Source organism: Euprymna scolopes, chromosome 10, assembly GCF_053919585.1.
Source record: "Euprymna scolopes isolate OS-2025 chromosome 10, ASM5391958v1, whole genome shotgun sequence".
Classification (NCBI taxonomy): domain Eukaryota; kingdom Metazoa; phylum Mollusca; class Cephalopoda; order Sepiida; family Sepiolidae; genus Euprymna; species Euprymna scolopes.
Window position 1 is genome coordinate 59,335,417 of NC_136491.1, and position 19,618 is coordinate 59,355,034.

Here is a 19,618-nt window from a genome sequence, read left to right on the forward strand (position 1 = left end):
GTGCTCCTGTAAGCTGGTTCGTCGTTTTGCAGGGAGGGGAAGTACAGAAAGATGGTAAAGGATGAGCGGAAAGACGTATGTAGCACACGCCTCCGCCCGACCCTTCAAGGACAATTTCCTTCGAACCCAAGTCTTGACAAAGGATTCGACCTTGGTCTCTACTTCCGACCAGATTTTCTTCAGCCGGAGACCCGGTCCGAACCACACACCGAGGATCCGGACTGGGACGTCGGTCCAACTAAAGATTCCCGGAAGCGAATTTATTCCGGTCCAGGCACCCAACCGCAGACCCACTGACTTACTGCGATTGAAGACGGCCCCCGTAACTTCTTCGTATTGAGCGAGCGCCTCGGTTACTGCTTGAATGTCCGTGGGGCAAGACACGAACACGATGATGTCATCGGCGAATGTGGAAACCCTGGCTCGTGTACCTCCAGGGAGAGCTATCCGATGCAGGACTGGTGTAGTCGCCTCGTCCCTTAACTTGCAAAGGAGGGGTTCCAACGCCAAGACGTACAAGAGAGGCGACAGCGGAAACCCTGTTGCACCGACCGGGAGACGGTGAAAGACTTCGACAGCTTACCGTTGATCTGCACCACTACCGTCAGCCTGTCATACAGTAAAGAGATCCACTTGCGGAAGTTCAGATTAAATCCGGTGGCCTCCAGCACAGATCCCAAGAACCGATGGTCCACCCTATCGAAAGCCTTGGACTAATCCAAACTGATGAGCTCGGCGTCGTCTTCTGTCCCCTCTATGATCGTGCCTGTCAGATGAAGATTGTCCTGAATCCATCTCCCCTTCACGGCATAGCTCTGGTCTAGTTCGATCAAGTCAGTGATGACAACCTGCAACCGATTCGTAAGAACCTTGGCCAAAATCTTGAACTCTGTGTTTAGCAGAGTCAAGGGTCTGAAATCGTCTAAATCTTCATCCCCACCATGCTGTTGACCTTTCTTCAGCAATGTGATCACTCCCTTGGTCACCTGCCCAGGGATGGAGCCCTGAATAAACCAATGGTTGAACATATCCATCAGAATAGGGACAAACATGGGCGACAGCCTCAAGTAGAATTCGTAGGGTAGATCATCAAGCCCCAGGGACTTGTTGCAGCCGATCTGCTTCAACGCAGTAATGATCTCCTGTTCCGCGACAAGATCATCACAGCTAGCCACTGTGAGGCGGGGCTAGTCGGCCAAATAGCTGCCAAACTCTTTGATCCTGAGTCTGGGTAGTTGGGTGAAGCGCTCCGATAGATGCTTTTGAAACCCTTCGCAAATCTCCCATGTCGACACAGGTGCATGCCCTTCCAGGTCGTTTACTTTTCGAATGTACCCGTCCGGGCCGCGCCTTACGCTCAACAGCGTCTATATTAACAGCCTCGTTCGAGACTTTCATTAGCCTAGCCCTAACTATCTGGCCCTCGTACTGCTCGCTAGCCAAGTGGTTGAGGTCTTGTTTAGCTAGTGCTATCTCTAGGGAATCCCCTCCACCGCCCGGGTCAACCTATTCTCTATACGCTTCTTGGCCTTAGCCTTGGCTGTACTGGACCGAGAAGCGTCTAATCTTAGCCTTGAGACTAACCCACCACTTACTCCAGGTAACCGCCCCCATTGGATTATCTCTGTAACCTTCAACCGGTAGTCTTCCAGCTCCAACAAGGTGCTGTTGAACTTCCAGTATCCGGCCAGTTTAGGCCTAGAGCTCGTTCAGACGGGCCATAACTAGTTTATGGTTCGAGTGTCCTAAAAAGTGGAACATGAGGCAAGATAGGAAATTTACATCGCCTCTTCTAACTAACATCTAATCCAAGTAAGTACTTGGATGGGAAGGCACATTAGGATGTCACGTCCACATCTCCCACCCCAGGTGATCCAGGCGAAATGTGTCGACCAGGTAGCACGAGGCCATCAGGTCAGACAGAATGCTGTCACACCACACCGACCCGCTAGTCCCCCCGACCTTATCTATCTTGGGATCAAGGATGGCATTCCAATCACCCATTAAGACTACCCTCTCCGGATCATCTATAAAGCCCTCTACCCGCCAAAAGAAAGAAGCTCTCTCCACAGCGGAATTAGGCGCATAAACTGCGACTATCTGAAACACACTGCTATTAACGGCAACATCGACGAATATCGCCCGCCCGACCGTCCCCGTCTGCGTGAATAACATTTACTGACGCTGATAGGGTGCGATTTACTAGCAAGGAGATTCCACGACTATAGGTATTGCCATATGCTGAGTAAACATCGTAGTTGCTCACCAGCACCTGACAATCTAAATAAAGTGGGTCTCCTGTATAGCGGCAATATCTACCTCGAGGGACACCAGATCTCTCAGCACGCGCGCGGCCTTGCTTCGACATCTGAGGCCCCTCACATTATAAGTAGCCAAGTTTGAAGCCATGGTCACCGACCTTATTCAGTGTCATACACGGGCCTGTAAAAGGAGGGGTGAGCATAAACAGGGATTCTTCCCTTGCATTTGTATATGATATTGTTCAGTGAGGGATGCTCCCTATTCACCAGCTGCTGGCCTGGGATAGCATCCTTTGCTGCATCTATCATAGCCCAGAGGCTTCAGTTCTAGCATCCTTGTGGACCCTAATGAAAGTGGTCCACAAGGGAACATTCTTGAATTTGGTTGAGTCGGCGACGTTGTCGCCACCGATATAGACAAAGTTCCTCAATTTGTTGTACCAGACCTTCTGCTGGCCCTAAAGGTCAGGCATTGATTGCAGAGGGTCCAGTTCGCAAATCCTTTCCCCTGGTAGGAAAGGGAGTTTTTTCGTCCGCTCCGTGCGGACTGGTGGCATAGGTTTTTGCTTGGTCGGGGGTGGAGGAGAAGTGGGGGTAGGAGTGACAGATGTTGGGGGGTGTAGGTTTTGGGGGGTTGGTGTCTACCATATCCGAGGATGGGTTATGTGAAACTGTTCTGGGGGAGCTTGGGCGGAAGGGGGCCGGTTCCACTGGCTGATTGGGGGTGGGAGGTGTGGGGAGTTAAGCCTTAGTTGTCTTTGTCTATTGTCTTTGTGGTTGGGGGTGTCTCCTTTAGTCTTTCTGCTTACTACACTTTGATCTTCGGCAAAAGGTCAAGAAAAGCTTAAAAAGCTAAGAACAGCATCTATTAACAACAGACCTTTTGATCTTAAGCAAAAAGGCCAACCACAAAAGTGTTACGGACAGACCGACCAACCGACGGAGTGACTTATAGAGTCGCTTGCACGCGACTAAAAATATTTTACCTATTGTACAATACATATGAAATATTTTTAGCTACCCTAGAACAGGTATTGTACAACAAATATATGAATCAATTTTACCTTTCCAAGTGTGGGTATTGTACAACAAATATATGAATCAATTTTACCTTTCCAAGTGTGGGTATTGTACAACAAATATATGAATCAATTTTACCTTTCCTAGTGTGGGTATTGTACAACAAATATATGAATCAATTTTACCTTTCCTAGTGTGGGTATTGTACAACAAATATATAAAATAAGTTTACCTTACTTGAGACAGTTGATGTGCAATACATAAATGACCTAATTTTTACCTACTCTAAGACGGGTATTGCGCAACACATATATAATTTTACGATGGGTATTGTATAACATATGAAATAATTTATCTTCCCTAGGACGGGTAATGTAAAATCTGTATATGAAATAATTTTACTTACGCTAAGATTGCACAACACACATATGAATTAATTTTACTCGAGGCAGGACGGCCATGATCTTCATGACCAAATGTCTATCTGACCAAGTATATATCTTCTATATTACGAAATTAATTTAATCATAATTTATCACAAATATAGTGTTAACCTTTTTCATATAGGTACTATAATGTAGAAGTACCTTATTTCTCATCTAAAAATCATACTACTTGATGATTTTGCACGATTTTTGGTTTTAATAACTTTTATGTATGTCACAAGTAAGATTTTCTTTGTTTTCCTATATACGTAGAATACTGTACAAGTACCTTATTTCTTGGGTAGAATACTGTACAAGTACTTTATTTCTTATTTAAAAATGAAACTGCTTGATGATTTTACATAATTTTCTGTTGTATTACTTGATCTTTTTGCAAAGATCAAAGTGTTGTGCCTAACTTTGTTTTTTAAACTTGTTTGGGGAAATAAAATATATAACTCAAAGTGTAGTATCTGTTCTCAGAATTCCATTTACCGCATCATTTTTCTCAGTACTAGGCCTTATTCACTAAGATCATAATGCAGTTAGTGATTAGGCAACACTTGCTTAACTATAGACTAATCAAGAAGTTGGATACATAATTTTAACTATTACCAAACAAAAAAGGAGATAATGCATGGGAGGAAACGACTTGGCTTTTTGGGTAAGATCAAAGTGTAGTATCTGTCTCAGCATTCTAGTGGACCCCTCCCCTCCCCCACTAAAAAAAGTTTTAGTAATCTGTCATGAACACAGTAAGAATACCACGTTAACTTTTACTTAACAAAGAAGATAATACTTGGGAGAATTGCCTTGCAGCAATAAAACAGACACTACTCCCACCGCCCACCCCTGTATAAAAAAGGTTTGGTAATCCCTGGAGGCCTCCACAACGCTTTTAAAAGCAACATAATTGTGCTTCTTTCCCACCACTATCACCCTGATTTTAAGGGAAATGACATAATTTCTGGAAGATGACTAGGCAGTTTTTTCCACATATAAACATCAATACATTATCTTATTATAATAATAAGGAATTAAAAAACCGTGGAGAAATTGTATTTGTTGTGAAAAAGAAGTGTTTCATAATCGGACAGTATCTTATAAGAATTAAAAATGCAGTAGACTAAATTTTTTTCAAAAGATTTTCAAATCAAATAAACCTTACTATTTACGAGTTATCTAAAGAAATAACAAAAATGTCAACAATCTTAAACTATCGGTTAAAATCCTATTTTAATCACATAAATTATTTAGTGTGACATAGATTTCATCATATAATTTTTACTTACACAATGCTTTAGCTAAACAAACAAACATTTAATTCTAACCTGTTTTATTGCTCATGTGAAATGCTAAATGTAAAAATTTAATTAAAAAAGTCATTTGAGTGGCATTAGCTAGAATCTAAAGCAACAACGAAAGCAACTTTTATAGCATAACAAACTAACGCAGTATCAGGTAGTTTAGAAAAAGAGAAAAATAAAATAACATGAAAATACAAAATGTCGATGCACTTGCACAGCTGATCAGTTAAGGTCGATTTATGATTGACAAGTTCTAATTTCATCAATTTTGACTATTTAGTAATAAATTTAATCAGCTAAAGACCCATAAAAAAACAATCCACAGAAAATTCAATCATTTAAGCTTCCTAGCACTGCTCTGCGACCATTTGTCCTGGAGAATATACAGTTTGAAAAAATAGACAGAAAGGCAGAGATAGGTAGTGAGATTTCTAAATGAGATAAATATAGGATTAAAACCTTTTTTGTGGATTAATAAATTTATTCAGATTTTCTATTTCTGAAATATGTAAATAAAATCTCAACATATCTTTTGTCTTCTTTTTTTAAGGAGAAATCCTTTGGTACAATAATTATGACTCTCCTGTTGTGGCTATGTATACATTAAGCCAGGATGGTTTTCGAAAAGTTCCCTTCACAAGTTTTGCCCCAGAAACCCTCAACCATCTGACTGGTCAACTTTCAGCTACTTCTTGGAAAAATCGATTTATGGACCACAGAAAACAACAAGAATTCTAGTAAGTTTTGAGCAGTAGTTCACATTGGGAGAAAAAAATTTTTTTTAATTGTTCATTTATATGTGTACAAATCCAAAATGAATGTCTCGATGTTTGACATGTCTACTTATACACCATTTATTTTACACAGTAGGTTCATACCTTTCCTAATCGCAACATTTAATTGAACACATGTCAACATGTAAAACAGACATTAAACCAAATATGATGAACATGATATATCAGATGAGATTTGAACATGGTATGACAGATTCCATAGTCAGACACAGTATCCATTATACTGGTTTTTGTATATAATTAATGTGCCAAAGTTATTTTGCTGATCTTATACGGGGTGTTCTTGTTACAAATATTTAAAACGTGATAAATCTTTAATTTTCTTTTTTTAATTTTCAGTACATTTCATTTTTGTATCACTGGATGCCACTTATATCGCAGTCAACTTGATAGACTAATAAAATGAATGTTGCCAGTGTCGTGGCAATCGCCAATATCATAGTTCCAAATCGTAGTTGCCAAACAATCTGGAAAAACTGAACCTTTTTGTAGTTTGTTTAAAAAACATTTTTACATGGAAAAATTTACCATGTATGTTAAATGTATAGAATTTCAACCTGAATTTTTTACATTGTTGAATAGTGTTGCTTAATGTTTCTACCTGTATTTTATTTCAGTCGTACACTCTACGTTGGAGAATATGAGCATGGTTTATTTGCTCTGGATTCCTATGTTGATGAAGATACAGTCACAGTGGCTGTAAGTTTTATAAAGTGTTTTTTATTGTTTATATATATAATATATATATAAAAGACTAAATATCTACTTTCGATTTTATTGAAAGTTTAAAAAATAATTTGCAATGTTTTGCTGAATTGTAAAGTTTTGTTATACTTTTTTCTTCACACTTTTGTTGTCAGCAGCACTGATATTTATAATACATTATGACTGATGTATCTGATTCATTTAGGTCTGGTGATATTTTCCTCGTATTCATTGACTGGTGCTACTAGATCAGGCTGTCTATTAGCTTCATGAGACGAAATGCACCTACATCGATTTTCTGTTTTTGTTTTCTATTCTCTTTTGTAAAACTTAATTATGTTCTGCAAAAATAAAAACAAAAACAACAGCCCCCTTCCCCTCTCCTTTCTTTTTCCTTCCCTATTTCTCAACCCCGTCGGTGCGGCAATAGAATACACCGACTGTCCCCCTGCAGAGAGTAAAAGCTTCTCAATGGGGCGACCTGTTGGCCGTGGATGGTGACCCATAATGCTTAGGAAAAGGATCCTGGTGGCTGAGCAACTGATATCTAGGGAAATTGAAGATATCAGTTGCCACACTCCATTTTGGCCTCGTACAAGACTAGACGAACAGTCGGAGGGGCCCGGTCCGATCAATTGGTTAGTTGCGTCAAGCCTTAACACATCTACTTTTCTATCAATTTCCTCCAAACTGTAACAAATACAGTTCTACCCTGTACCACTATAAACTATGTACATATTTTCCCCTCTTTTCCATGTGTTAGAAGGCGGTGCCTAGTGTCAAATGTGCCAAATGAATAAAGTCATGACAAATTACTTGGATTGTGTAACCTAAGGATTATAGGTGCTCATGGCTCCCATTTGGGACATGTATACTGTTTTATGTAGTCTTTGCATGACAAGGCGAATGGGTTTCCCCCTTAACATGCCCCAATATTGGGCTCCGAGGTGGGTGAGGAGCATAAACAATGAATTTTAAAATATACATATATGGCCAATTACAAAAATTCCAAGCGCTTACACGTTGACTTGATAGTTCAAATAATGAACCATCTCTCTAGCATTCTCCAAATTTATTATATTGGAATCCACCGAAGAAACCAATATAACAGACTTATCACCGTTTATTATACACAAAATTATATTGGCATATATTACCCCCCCCCCCCCAAAAAAAATGTAAAAACTTTAAAAAATAAAACCCTACTGGTAGCAGTGGAAAGGGAAAAACATGCCACTTTTCTCCTAGGAATGAAAACTTTCCACAACATAAATATCAAAACTTATCCACACAAGAATCTGAATACATCCAAAGGTGTAGTAAAATCGAAAGCCCTCTCAATGTGCACTACTGAAGAGATAACAAAAGAACTTAAAAACCAAGGAGTAACAAACGTTAAAAGAATTAAAATAATAAAAGAGAATCAGCCTATACTTATGAACACTTTATGCAGTTTGATAGACCCACTATCCCAAAAGAAATCAAAATTTTTCAACGTTGAACCCTTTATACCAAATCCACTTCGGTTCTTTAAATGCCAGAAGTTTGGGCACTATGAGGATGCATGTAGTGGACAAGCAGTGTGAGGCAGATGTGGCCAGAGAGATCCAGACCACACTGTCAATGACTGCAATCTCGATTGCAAATGTGCAAATTGTGGAGAAGACCATCCTGCTTATGCTAGAGCATGCAGAATCTGGAAGAAAGAAAAGGAAGTAGTGTCAATAAAACATATCAAAAACATTTCCTTCCTCGAAGCCAGGAAAATAGTAGATGGATACATGAAGGAAAAGTCGTACTCTCAAGTTGTATATCATCCAACGTCACTAACCAAGACTCCAAATACAAAATACTAATAAACAAATTGTTACAATTGGGACCAAACGACTGGCCCAAATTTATAAATGAAATTAGACCAATCATATCATCAAAAATTAATCATCCCATTAAATCATCAACTAACGTTACCAATAAAACAAATTCTTAACCAAAATCAGAACCTGGTGCTACCAGATTAGGCTGCCCTGTGGCTTCCTGAGACGAAATGCACCTACATTGACGTTTTTTTGTTTTCTGATCTTTTTTGTAAAACTTAATTATGTTCTGCAAAACCAAAAACAAAAACAACAACCTTTCTCCCTCCCCTTTTTATTTTATTTTTTCCTACCTTACTCCCGGTCCTGGATATGACCTTAAACTACATCCGATGGTGAGGTCCGGCTTGGGGAGTGTGGAGCCACCTCTTAATTGCCATTGCTCCCAGGTCCACCCTGACCCGGAGTGGTAGTACCTGTTAGGGTCCCAACTATGGGTTAAATAGAAACAGATTTTAAAAAGGAAAAGAAACAACAAAAAAAGAAAGAAAAAGAAAACAAATATATTCTATTAAATTATCTATTTATTTATTTTTTTTTTTTTTGCCCTGTCGGTAGGGCATGAGAACAAACCGACTGCCCCCCTGCAGAGGGTAAAAATCCCTCAATGGGGCAACCAGTTAGCCGTGGGTTGCTACCCGTAAAGTCTTAGGACGTGATCCTGGTGATTGAGCGAACCTAAACCAGGATACATAGAAGTTTAGGCACCGCAACACATTACTTTGGCCCTTACTTCGATTAGACGGGCGGTCGGAGAGGCCCGATCCGACCAATCGGCCAGTCACGCCAAGCCCCACCATATATTGCCCATTCCAAAAACTCACTACTAATACAACACATCCCCCCTCTCCCACAAATAACCCTACTCCCTAATATATGATGGAAAGCGGTGGCTGAGGGTCAATCGATTAGGTGTGAATATCGATGACGAGGCTGTAAGCCCCTCAGGATTGCTACAGATCCCATAGCAATATCAAGAGAGAACAGATAATCATTATGATACCACCAAAGTCGGTTATATCATCATTGTATCCCTGTAGAGGCTGGGCGAATGGGTTTCCCCCCAGGCTCTTCCCAAATAGGACTCCGAGGTGGGTGGGAAACAAAGATGACGAAAAAAGAAAACAAAATATATGGCTTATTCCTCCCAAAAACCACCCAACCACCCAAAGAGAACCCACTCTGATGTCTCTGACATCAGTAGCTCTGAGGAAGAGACGATAAAACCAAGGAACTCAACATTTGTAGTAATAGAATCAATGGAGGAAACTCCTTTGAGCAAACTATCACCTTTTAAAATTGAAAAAAATCTTAAAACTCTAAAACCAAAGTCTATTAAAAAACAATTTAACGGCAGCCTACTAATAGAAACCCATAACGAAGAACAAACTAAAGAAATATTGAAACTAAAATTATTTGAAAACATCAAAGTCAAATGCTACAGACATCCAACCCTAAATACCTGCAAAGGAGTAGTGAAAAGCCACGAACTTGCACTTTGTCCCTTGGAGGAAATCAGGACAAACTTACAGAAACAGAATGTGTTAGATGTTCGCAGAGCTCAAATTAAAAAAAACAGTGAGAAAATCGATACCAATACATATATACTAACTTTCGATTCCCTCACCATACCCAAAGAAGTGAAAGTCGGATATATGAAAATAAATGTAGAAATTTATATTCCAAACCCCCTCCAATGCTTCAAGTGCCAGAAGTTTGGACACCATCAAGATCGGTGCACACGATTACCAGTGTGTGGAAGATGTGGAGAAAGTGGCCCACACATTGACTGCAGAAAATATTTCAAGTGTGCCAACTGCCTGGGAAACCATGGCGCTGGCTCTAGATATTGCGAAATATGGAAAAGAGAAAAAGAAGTGACCAAACTAAAATATATAAAGAAAATATCCTACCCAGAGGCCAGGAAAATCATCGAAACTAAAACATGCAGATGCAACAAAAAAAACTAATCCAATCAACAATCAAAATGGTCATATACATGTAACGGATACAACTGACAAGAAAATTGATGTCCTAAGCAAACTAATAAAGGAAATGAAAGAACTATTAGAAGAAATGAGGAAAATGAATAGTGCAATGTCTGCAACCAATCCAAGGATAATATTAAGTAAAGACACTACTGAACCACAAAAAGAAACAAAACCACAAACCATATCTACAAAAACAACCAAACAACCATCAAACACATCACAAGCCAGAAAAGAATCAAAAATCCCCCCAGACAAAAAAAAAAAAAACAAACAAAAACAGGAAAAGAAAGATCCCGATCTATATCTCGAACAGGGACTCTGACAGAAAATAGATTTGAGGGATTGGAGACGATGGAAGTTGAACACAATTCCAAATGATGAACAAAATATTACAATGGAATATCAGAGGGATAAAAGCAAACCAAAATGAACTCACATTATTAATAACAAATATGAGCCCAGCACTTGTCTGTCTACAGGAGACCTTTCTGAAAGAAAATAATACCATCAACGTAAAACACTACACATCTTACAACTACATAAATAAAGATACGGACAGAGCTTCTGGAGGCACATCAATACTTGTGAAGAATGAAGTCCCTCAAAGACAAATAAATATAAACACAAACTTGCAAGCAATTGCAGTTTCAGTGACTCTACATAGAACTATAACACTTTGCTCAATATACATCCCTCCAAAAGATACAATCAACGAAACTGAGATAACTCAATTAATAAAACAACTCCCTAAACCCTTTTTTCTACTAGGAGATCTCAACAGTCACAATGTAATATGGGGAAGTAAAGAAACAAATAAAAAAGGAAAAGAAATAGAAAACATAATAAATAAAAATAATCTATGCCTCCTTAATAATCAAAACTACACCTATATGTACCCAGCAACAGGTACTTTCACCGCCATTGACCTTACCTTATGTGATCCTTCCATATATATGGACTATGACTGGAAAGTACACAATGACACCTGTGGGAGTGATCATTTCCCAATCATCCTGGAAAGTCTAAGTACTAGCACTGAACAAAAAACACCCAAATGGAACCTACATAAAGCGGATTGGGAAGACTTCCAGGAACAGTGCAAAAACCAATTAATTATCGAAAAGAATGATGAAGATGACCATTTGAACTACTTCATTAAAACACTCACAAACATAGCAAATAATACCATACCGAAAACAACCAAAACCAACAATCACAACAAACCTTGGTTCACAAAAGAATGCAGAAAAGCCATCAGAGCTCGACGAGCTGCCTTGAGAAAATTCGAAAAGTATCCAACAAGCGAAAATCTGGATTTCTTCAAAAACAACAGAGCAAAAGCCAGACGAATCATAAAGGAATCCAAAAGAACAACTTGGAGAAATTATATATCCAAAATTAATGTGAATACCAAGGCGAAAACAGTTTGGAACATGATGAGGAAAATAGAAGGAAAGTGTAGTAGTACACCAATATCCCACATCTCTAAAGGCAACAAAATATACACCGATCAAAAAGACATTTCCAATAACCTGGCAGATAATTTATCAAAAATTTCATCATGTGACAGACAAACAGAGAAATTCAAAAAGATTAGAGAAAAGGAAGAGAAAAAGAAAATTCTATTTAAATCACAAAATACTGAAAAATACAACCAACCTCTTACCTTGCCTGAATTAAAAGAATCGCTAACCAAATCCCATGACACAGCTACAGGGCCCGATGAAATTCCATATGAAATCCTCAAAAAACTTCCAGAAACCTCAATGAAATACCTACTTGAAATTTTCAATATTATATGGTCCAGTGGAAACGTACCCGAAACCTGGAAAGAGGCCACAATAATACCAATCCCCAAATCTGAAAACTCAAACATCCAATCCCAATCAAGTAACGTCTCAGATCCATTGAATTTCAGGCCAATAGCTCTAACAAGCTGCATTTGTAAGACCATGGAAAGGATTATAAACAAAAGACTAATCTGGTTCCTGGAAACAGAGAATCTTATTACAGAATTTCAAACAGGATTCAGGAAAAACCGAAGTTCAATAGACCACATAGTCAGACTTGAAACCTTCATCAGAGAAGCCTTTGTAAGGAAGGAACATTTAACAGCAGTGTTTTTTGACATGGAAAAAGCCTACGATACTGTGTGGAAGTACGGTGTTACAAGGGATCTGAAGGCGCTTGGACTAAAAGGCAGAATGCCAATTTTTATTGAAAATTTTTTAAAAAATAGACGGTTCAGAATAAAGGTTGTCACAGCTCTCTCGGACTTGAAAGAACAAGAGAATGGAGTACCTCAAGGGAGTGTACTGTCAGTGACCCTGTTCAGTATCCGAATTAACAACATTGTAAAAAACCTTAACCCTGGGGTAGATTGCTCCCTATATGTGGATGACTTCCTAATATGCTGTAGATCTAGATATATATCTATAATAGAAAGGAAGCTTCAATTGTGCTTAAACAAAGTAATGAGATGGACGGAAGAGAATGGATTTAGATTCTCCAAAAGAAAAACGAAATGCATGCATTTCTGCAAACTAAAGAACATGCATAATGATCCTGTCCTAACCATGGAAGGAATGCCCATACCCGTTACTGACCAGTACAAATTCTTAGGGATTTTATTTGACAAAAAGTTAACATTCATCCCACACATAAACTATCTGAAAAAAAAATGTAACAAAGCTGTAAATCTTTTGAGAGTGGTAGCACATACCGATTGGGGTGCAGACAGGGAAACACTCCTTAAACTTTACAGAGCACTAGTCCGCTCAAAGCTAGACTACGGTTGTTTCATATATGGATCAACCCGAACATCATATATAAAAAGCCTAGACCCTATTCACCATACTGGCCTAAGATTGGCCCTAGGAGCATACAGAACTTCCCCCGTGAACAGTCTATACACGGAAGCACACGAACCCCCACTAGATCTAAGGCGAGAAAAGTTAGCCCTTCAATATTTACTGAAACTGAAGTCTTGCCCAAACAACCCTGCATACCAATGTACCTTCTATCCTAAATATGAAGAACTCTTTAACATGAGAAGAAAAACTATCAAAACGTTCGGGCTCCGAATGAAGGAAAGCATTGAAGAATCGAAAATTCCAATCTCCAGCATTCACAACTTCATACTGCCTAAAACACCCCCATGGACCATGAAACAAGTTGAAATAAAACTCAACCTAAACAAAAAGTCCAAATCTACCACAAACCCTATTGAATACCACGACGAACTTCAACATTTAAAATTACAATATTCAGACTACACCTTTATCTACACAGACGGGTCTAAAAGCAACAATCACACTGGATGTGCAGCAACGTACCATAAAACCACAATGAAGAGAAATCTTCAAAATGAAGCATCTATATTCACTGCAGAGACTATAGCTATCGATCTAGCACTCAACATAATTTCAGAGGAAACCACCAAAAACTTCATCATTCTCACAGATTCTCTATCAGTCCTATTATCTATACAAAATCAAAAACAAGAAAATCCACTAACAACAAAATTAATAGAAAAAATCAATATCCTTTCAACTACTAAAAACATTATTCTTGTCTGGATCCCCAGCCATGTGGGGATCAAAGGCAATGACAGGGCAGATATAGCTGCAAAAAGATCTTCTCACCTTCCAACTGACAATTTTAAGATTCCACATACTGATCTTAGACCCCAGATAAAAGCATACATACAGGAAAAATGGCAACTGCGGTGGAGTCAGCAAGAGGGCAACAAATTATACTCAATCAAACCTGAACTTAAGGAACGATGTCCGGACATCAAGAGATCACGCCGAGAAGATGTGATACTGACTCGGCTGCGCATAGGGCACACCAACTTTACTCATTCTTATATACTAAATGGAGAATCGGCGCCAGAGTTCATCCCATGCCAGGAGACACTCACAGTAAAACATATCCTAGTTGGGTGTGATGACCTTGCCCCAACTAGAAAATTATATTATACAGAAAGCAATATGGAAGACCTTTTTGAAAAGGTCAACTCAGCAAATATTCTAGCATACCTAAGGAAAGTAAATTTATATAAGAAAATTTAAGGAAATTTAAAGTCACCCAAATATACACATCCATGTATAAATACAACATTTAATTTCTTAGTTCAATTTTATAAAAAAAGGGAGGAAAGGCTGAAAAAGTCATTCCCCCCCTCCCAATAAAAAAAGTTAAAAAAAAAAAAAAAAAAGGACTCCGGCATTAAATGACCACATAGGTTGATATGCCGTAAAACCAATCAATCAATCAATCAAAAAAACCAAAATCAGAACGTCCCAAAAAACAAAGTCGATCAAAAGAAAGACCACAAAAATCACCAGTACATCATGCAGATGCTGAAAAAGATGAAACTAAGGAAAAACAAAATCAGTCAAAAGAAAGACCACACAGGTCACCAATACATCCTCCCCGTGGTGAAAAAAACACACTTGAAAAACAAACAAAAAATACATCAACCAAAAAACAATAATATAAAGAAATTACCACAAACAGGAGCAAGTACTACTACAAATAGATTTACTGAATTAGAAGACATGGAAACTGAAGTTACTCCTCAAACCAATAAAAAATCATCATGAGTTACAAGATAATCTAATGGAATTGCCGTGGATGAAATTTTATTGTTGCAAACCAAATTTAATCCTTTGGTTATTTGTCTCCAAGAAACCTTCCTTAAGAATGAGGACAATTTGAATATAAAACACTATCAACAATATAACTACATTCATAATACAGGACTTAGAGCCTCTGGTGGTGTATCAGTATTCATTAAAAATAACATACTCCAGAGCCAAATTGAATTAAAAACAAATTTGCAAGCGGTTGTCAGAAGAGCAACTTTACACAAACCGATAAGCATTTGTTCTTTATACATACCTCCACATGAACAAATAGATGAAAATGAATTGGAGAACTTAATAGCACAAATACCCAAACTCTTTATTTTCCTAGCAGACTTAAATAGTCACAACACCTTATGGGGATGCAAGGAAACGGAAAGAAAATTGAAAATCTAATAAATAAAAATAATCTATGCTTGTTCAACCAAAAAGAAGCCACTCACATCAACCCCCCCATCCCAATCTTTCACAAAAAACACCCGACTAGCTGAAACCACTGTCAATAATTTTTCCCACTCTTTATCCGTGCCGAAATCAAAACGTAGATTCCATGAACAAAGCTTCTTTCTCAGAACTGCACGGCTGTGGAACTCTCTGCCGCTTGCTTGTTTCCCTCCCGAATTCAACTCGGATGTCTTCAAGTCCAACACAAACAAATTCCTGATGAACCGCCCCCTTAAGTAATGACACCTATCAAATCCCCAATACCAACTATTACTACGATACTATCCCATGAGTAGTGTACACACAATAACCCTTATCCTCGAGTGGCTCATGGGCCTTGATAAGTGGTGACCCCCATGTAAAAAAAAAAAGAAAAAAAAAATCCAACAAATGGATTGCTTAGTTTGCTTGATTTAACTATATATGACCCTTCCACTTATCTGGATTTTTCTTGGAGCATATTCGATGATGCCTGTGGTAGTGATCACTACCCAATCATTCTCAAAAGCCATGAAAAAATATTTGAACATCCACCAAGATGGAAGCTTAACAAAGTCAACTGGGAAAAATTCAAGAATCTTCTGAGCAGAGATTCTTGAATTTCGATACAATCAAAACATTTACACAAACATTAATATTAATAGGAGAAGAGGGCATTCCCAAAAACACTACTTCAGGAAAAAAGAGTAGACCATGGTTTAACAAAGAATGTAAAGAATCTACGTAAAAGCAGCATTAAGAAAATGTAATAAAGAACCAACAACAAGCAACTTAATTGAATACAAACTGCATAGAGCAAAATTACGCAGGATAATAAAGAAAGCCAAAAAGGAATGCTGGCAAGAATATGTCAGCAATATCAATGTTTCCACTAAACCAAAGACAGTTTGGGAAATGGTTAAAAAAATTTCTGGAAAACATAACTCGATACCAATTAAACATCTTTTTATTGAAAATACCAAAATAACAGAAATGAAGGCTATAGCGAACAAATTAACCAAAACATTTTCAGAGAACTCTTCTTCAAAAAACTATAACAAAGAATTCCAAACTATCAAGGAAAATATTGAAAAGTACAAGCTAAACTTCAATTCCAAAACCTTTGAAGAATATAATAAACCTTTTTCAATAAGAGAATTGGAAAATTCCATAAACAAATCACACAACACAGCCGTAGGACCAAATGAGGTCCACTATAGTTTTTTGAAAATACTTCCAAAAATTTCATTGGAACTTTTACTAAAAATCTACAATGACATCTGGATTAAAAAGTTCTCAGAATCTTGGAAACATACAACGATTATTCCAATATGAAAACCAGGAAAAGATTCTTCAGATCCTGGAAATTACCGATCAATTTCACTAACAAGTTGCATGTGCAAAACATTAGAGCGAATGGTAAATCATCACCTACTTTGGTATTTAGAAACAAACAAACTAATAACCAATGCACAGTGTGGTTATCGTAAAAATTGTGGATGTCTTGACCATTTGGTCAACTTGAATGCTATGTCAGAGAAGCCTTCGTAAGAGGGGAACACAACACAACTGTCTTTTTCGATCTAGAAAAAACTTACGATACTTCCTGGAAATTCGGAATTATGAAAAATCTATTCGACTTTGGACTTAAAGGTAGACTTCCCGAATTTATTCAAAATATTTTAACAAACAGAACCTTCAAGGTACGCATAGGTCTACTCCAAGCGATATAAACAGGAAGAAAGTGTGCCACAGGGTAATATATTATCAACAACCCTGTTTGATATAAAAATCAACAACATAGTAAAGGAACTTACTCCTGATATAAATAGAACATTGTACGTGGATGATTGTTCTATAAGCTATCGTTCCAAGCAGATCCATACTATTGAAAGAAAACTGCAACACAGCATAAACAAAATGAATACATGGGCAAAAGAAAATACTGGTGCTACCAGATCAGGCTGTCTATTGACTTCTTGAGATGAAAAGCACCTACAGATATGTTTTTTGTTTTCTATCTCCCTTTGCAAAACTTTATTATGTTCTGCAAAACTAAAAACAAAAACAACAGCCCCCTTTTTTCCCTTTCTTTTTTTCTTTTTTTTTTTCTTTCCCTACCATTACTAACCAACCCCGTCGGTGGGGCATTAGAATACACCGACTTCCTCCCAGCAGAGGGTAAAAGTCCTTCAACGGGGCTACCTGTTTGCCGTAGGTGGCGACCCGTATCACCTTGGAACGGGATCCTGGTAGTTGAGGGTTGCAGAGGACAGAAACAAGTTCCTCTCCATCCCAACACTACTTTGGCGCTTACCTCGGTTATATGGGCGGTCGGAGAGGGCCGCTCCAATCAATCAGCTTTAAATCTGACACACATAACAAGAAAATACACTCACGCTCCCCACATCACACAAGAAACAGATTTAAAAGGCGGTGGTTCATGGGACAATCAACTAACTGGACAATGGATCTGACATGACTGGAAAACAAATATTATTACTGAAAATCAGTGAAAATCACATTTAGTACAAATGGATGAAGCACAGGTACTCAGACCCACCAGTTGGACGAGTATGTCCTTCTTGTATCCCTGTTGTTGTTGGGGTGAATGGGTCCCCCCCCCAACACCTCCCATATAGGGCTCCGAGGTGGATGGGGAGCAAGAAGGATGAAATAAAATTAAAATCAATATGAATAACAAAAAAAGCAAAAGGACTCCCTCCGATGTTCCGGATTACACAAGCTCAGACAGTGAGCAAGAATATATTCAAAAAAACATTATTAAAGAAAACTTCCCAAGATTCTTAGTCATTGAGATCCTGGGAGAAAAAAAGACTAGCGAGCTATCTCCTTTCTTAATCGAAAAAGTGATATCCCAAAACAGCAAACCAAAAACGGTAAAAAAAAATGAAGAATGAAACTTACTTATCACAGTTGATAATTACAAAGATGCGAAAAATATCTTAGAAATGGAAAAATTGCATACTTACGAGTGTAAAACCTTCGCTCACGAAAGGTTAAACACCTCAAAAGGAATCATAAGAAGCCACGACTTAAGTCTAGCTACCAAAGATGAAATCAAAAACGCTCTTAAAAAACAGGGAGTAATAGATCACAACAGAATATATATTAAAAAAAATGGACAATCCATACCTACTAGAACGTATGTATTAACTTTCAATACCCCCAAAGTCCTGAAAGAAATCAAGATTGGGTATACCAACGAAAAAGTAGAACCATATATACCAAGCCCATTAAGATGCTATAAATGCCAAAAATATGGGCATCACAGAAGCTTGTAGAGGACATGAAACATGCGGAAAATGTGGTTTAATGGAACCCAACCACACAGAGAGCGAGTGCCCCAATGAGGCAAAATGTTCAAATTGCCTGGAAAACTATCCAGCTTTCTCCAAAACTTGCAAAATCTTGAAGAAGAAAAGGAAATTACAGAAATGAAATACAAAGAAAATATCTCCTTCCCTGAAGCGAGAAAAAGGGTTAACTCCAACAAAAACATAAACACCTATGCAGATATTACCAAAAACCCACCCCAAACCAACCAAATTGACGACCAAGAATTACTTAACAAATTGATCTCTGAACTCACAAATTTAATTGAAACCCTAAAAAAAAAACAAAATGAAACCAACAAAAAACAAATACTAACATACTCAAAAACTCAACTAAATGACCAAAACCAAACACAAATTCCAAAGAATAAAAAAGAAACTCATCAACAAAAACCACAATTAAACTTACGTGAAAGATCTAAATCACGAACTAGAACAAAAACAGACCATAAATATACAGTATCAGAAGAAATGGAAACAAAACAGGAAAACACAAAACCTCCTCCCAAAATGCCAAACAAACCAAAAACAGAAATTCTATTAATTGAAAAAGAAAATAAGTATGAATTAATTGAAACAGTAAGTCAGGAAGAACATGTAAAACGGAGCAAATCCAAATGCCCCAGACCAAAACAAAAGAAAAAAAACTCAGCAAAACCTGTCAAATGAAACACAAACACAGACAAGAGACACACCTTCCACATCCAATGAGATGGAGACGTGAACCAAAAAAGAAAAATAAATAAATAAATATAAACTCAAGAAACAGAGAGACCTAAATATATGGACCTCTAAAACAACACTCCCCACAAA

General features: G+C 38.0%; 1 protein-coding gene across 2 annotated transcripts in view; it reads left to right on the plus strand.

Annotated features, from left to right (window-relative positions):
• Window positions 1–19,618, plus strand: part of LOC145285998 (serine/threonine-protein kinase/endoribonuclease IRE1-like) — a 266,385-nt gene that overhangs the window by 176,341 nt on the left and 70,426 nt on the right. For both annotated transcript variants that reach the window (XM_080134591.1, XM_080134590.1), the window contains exons 9-10: window positions 5,564–5,750; window positions 6,425–6,506. In XM_080134591.1, the coding sequence (XP_079990717.1) occupies window positions 5,564–5,750; window positions 6,425–6,506 (269 nt within the window). The remainder of the gene's footprint in view (window positions 1–5,563; window positions 5,751–6,424; window positions 6,507–19,618) is intronic.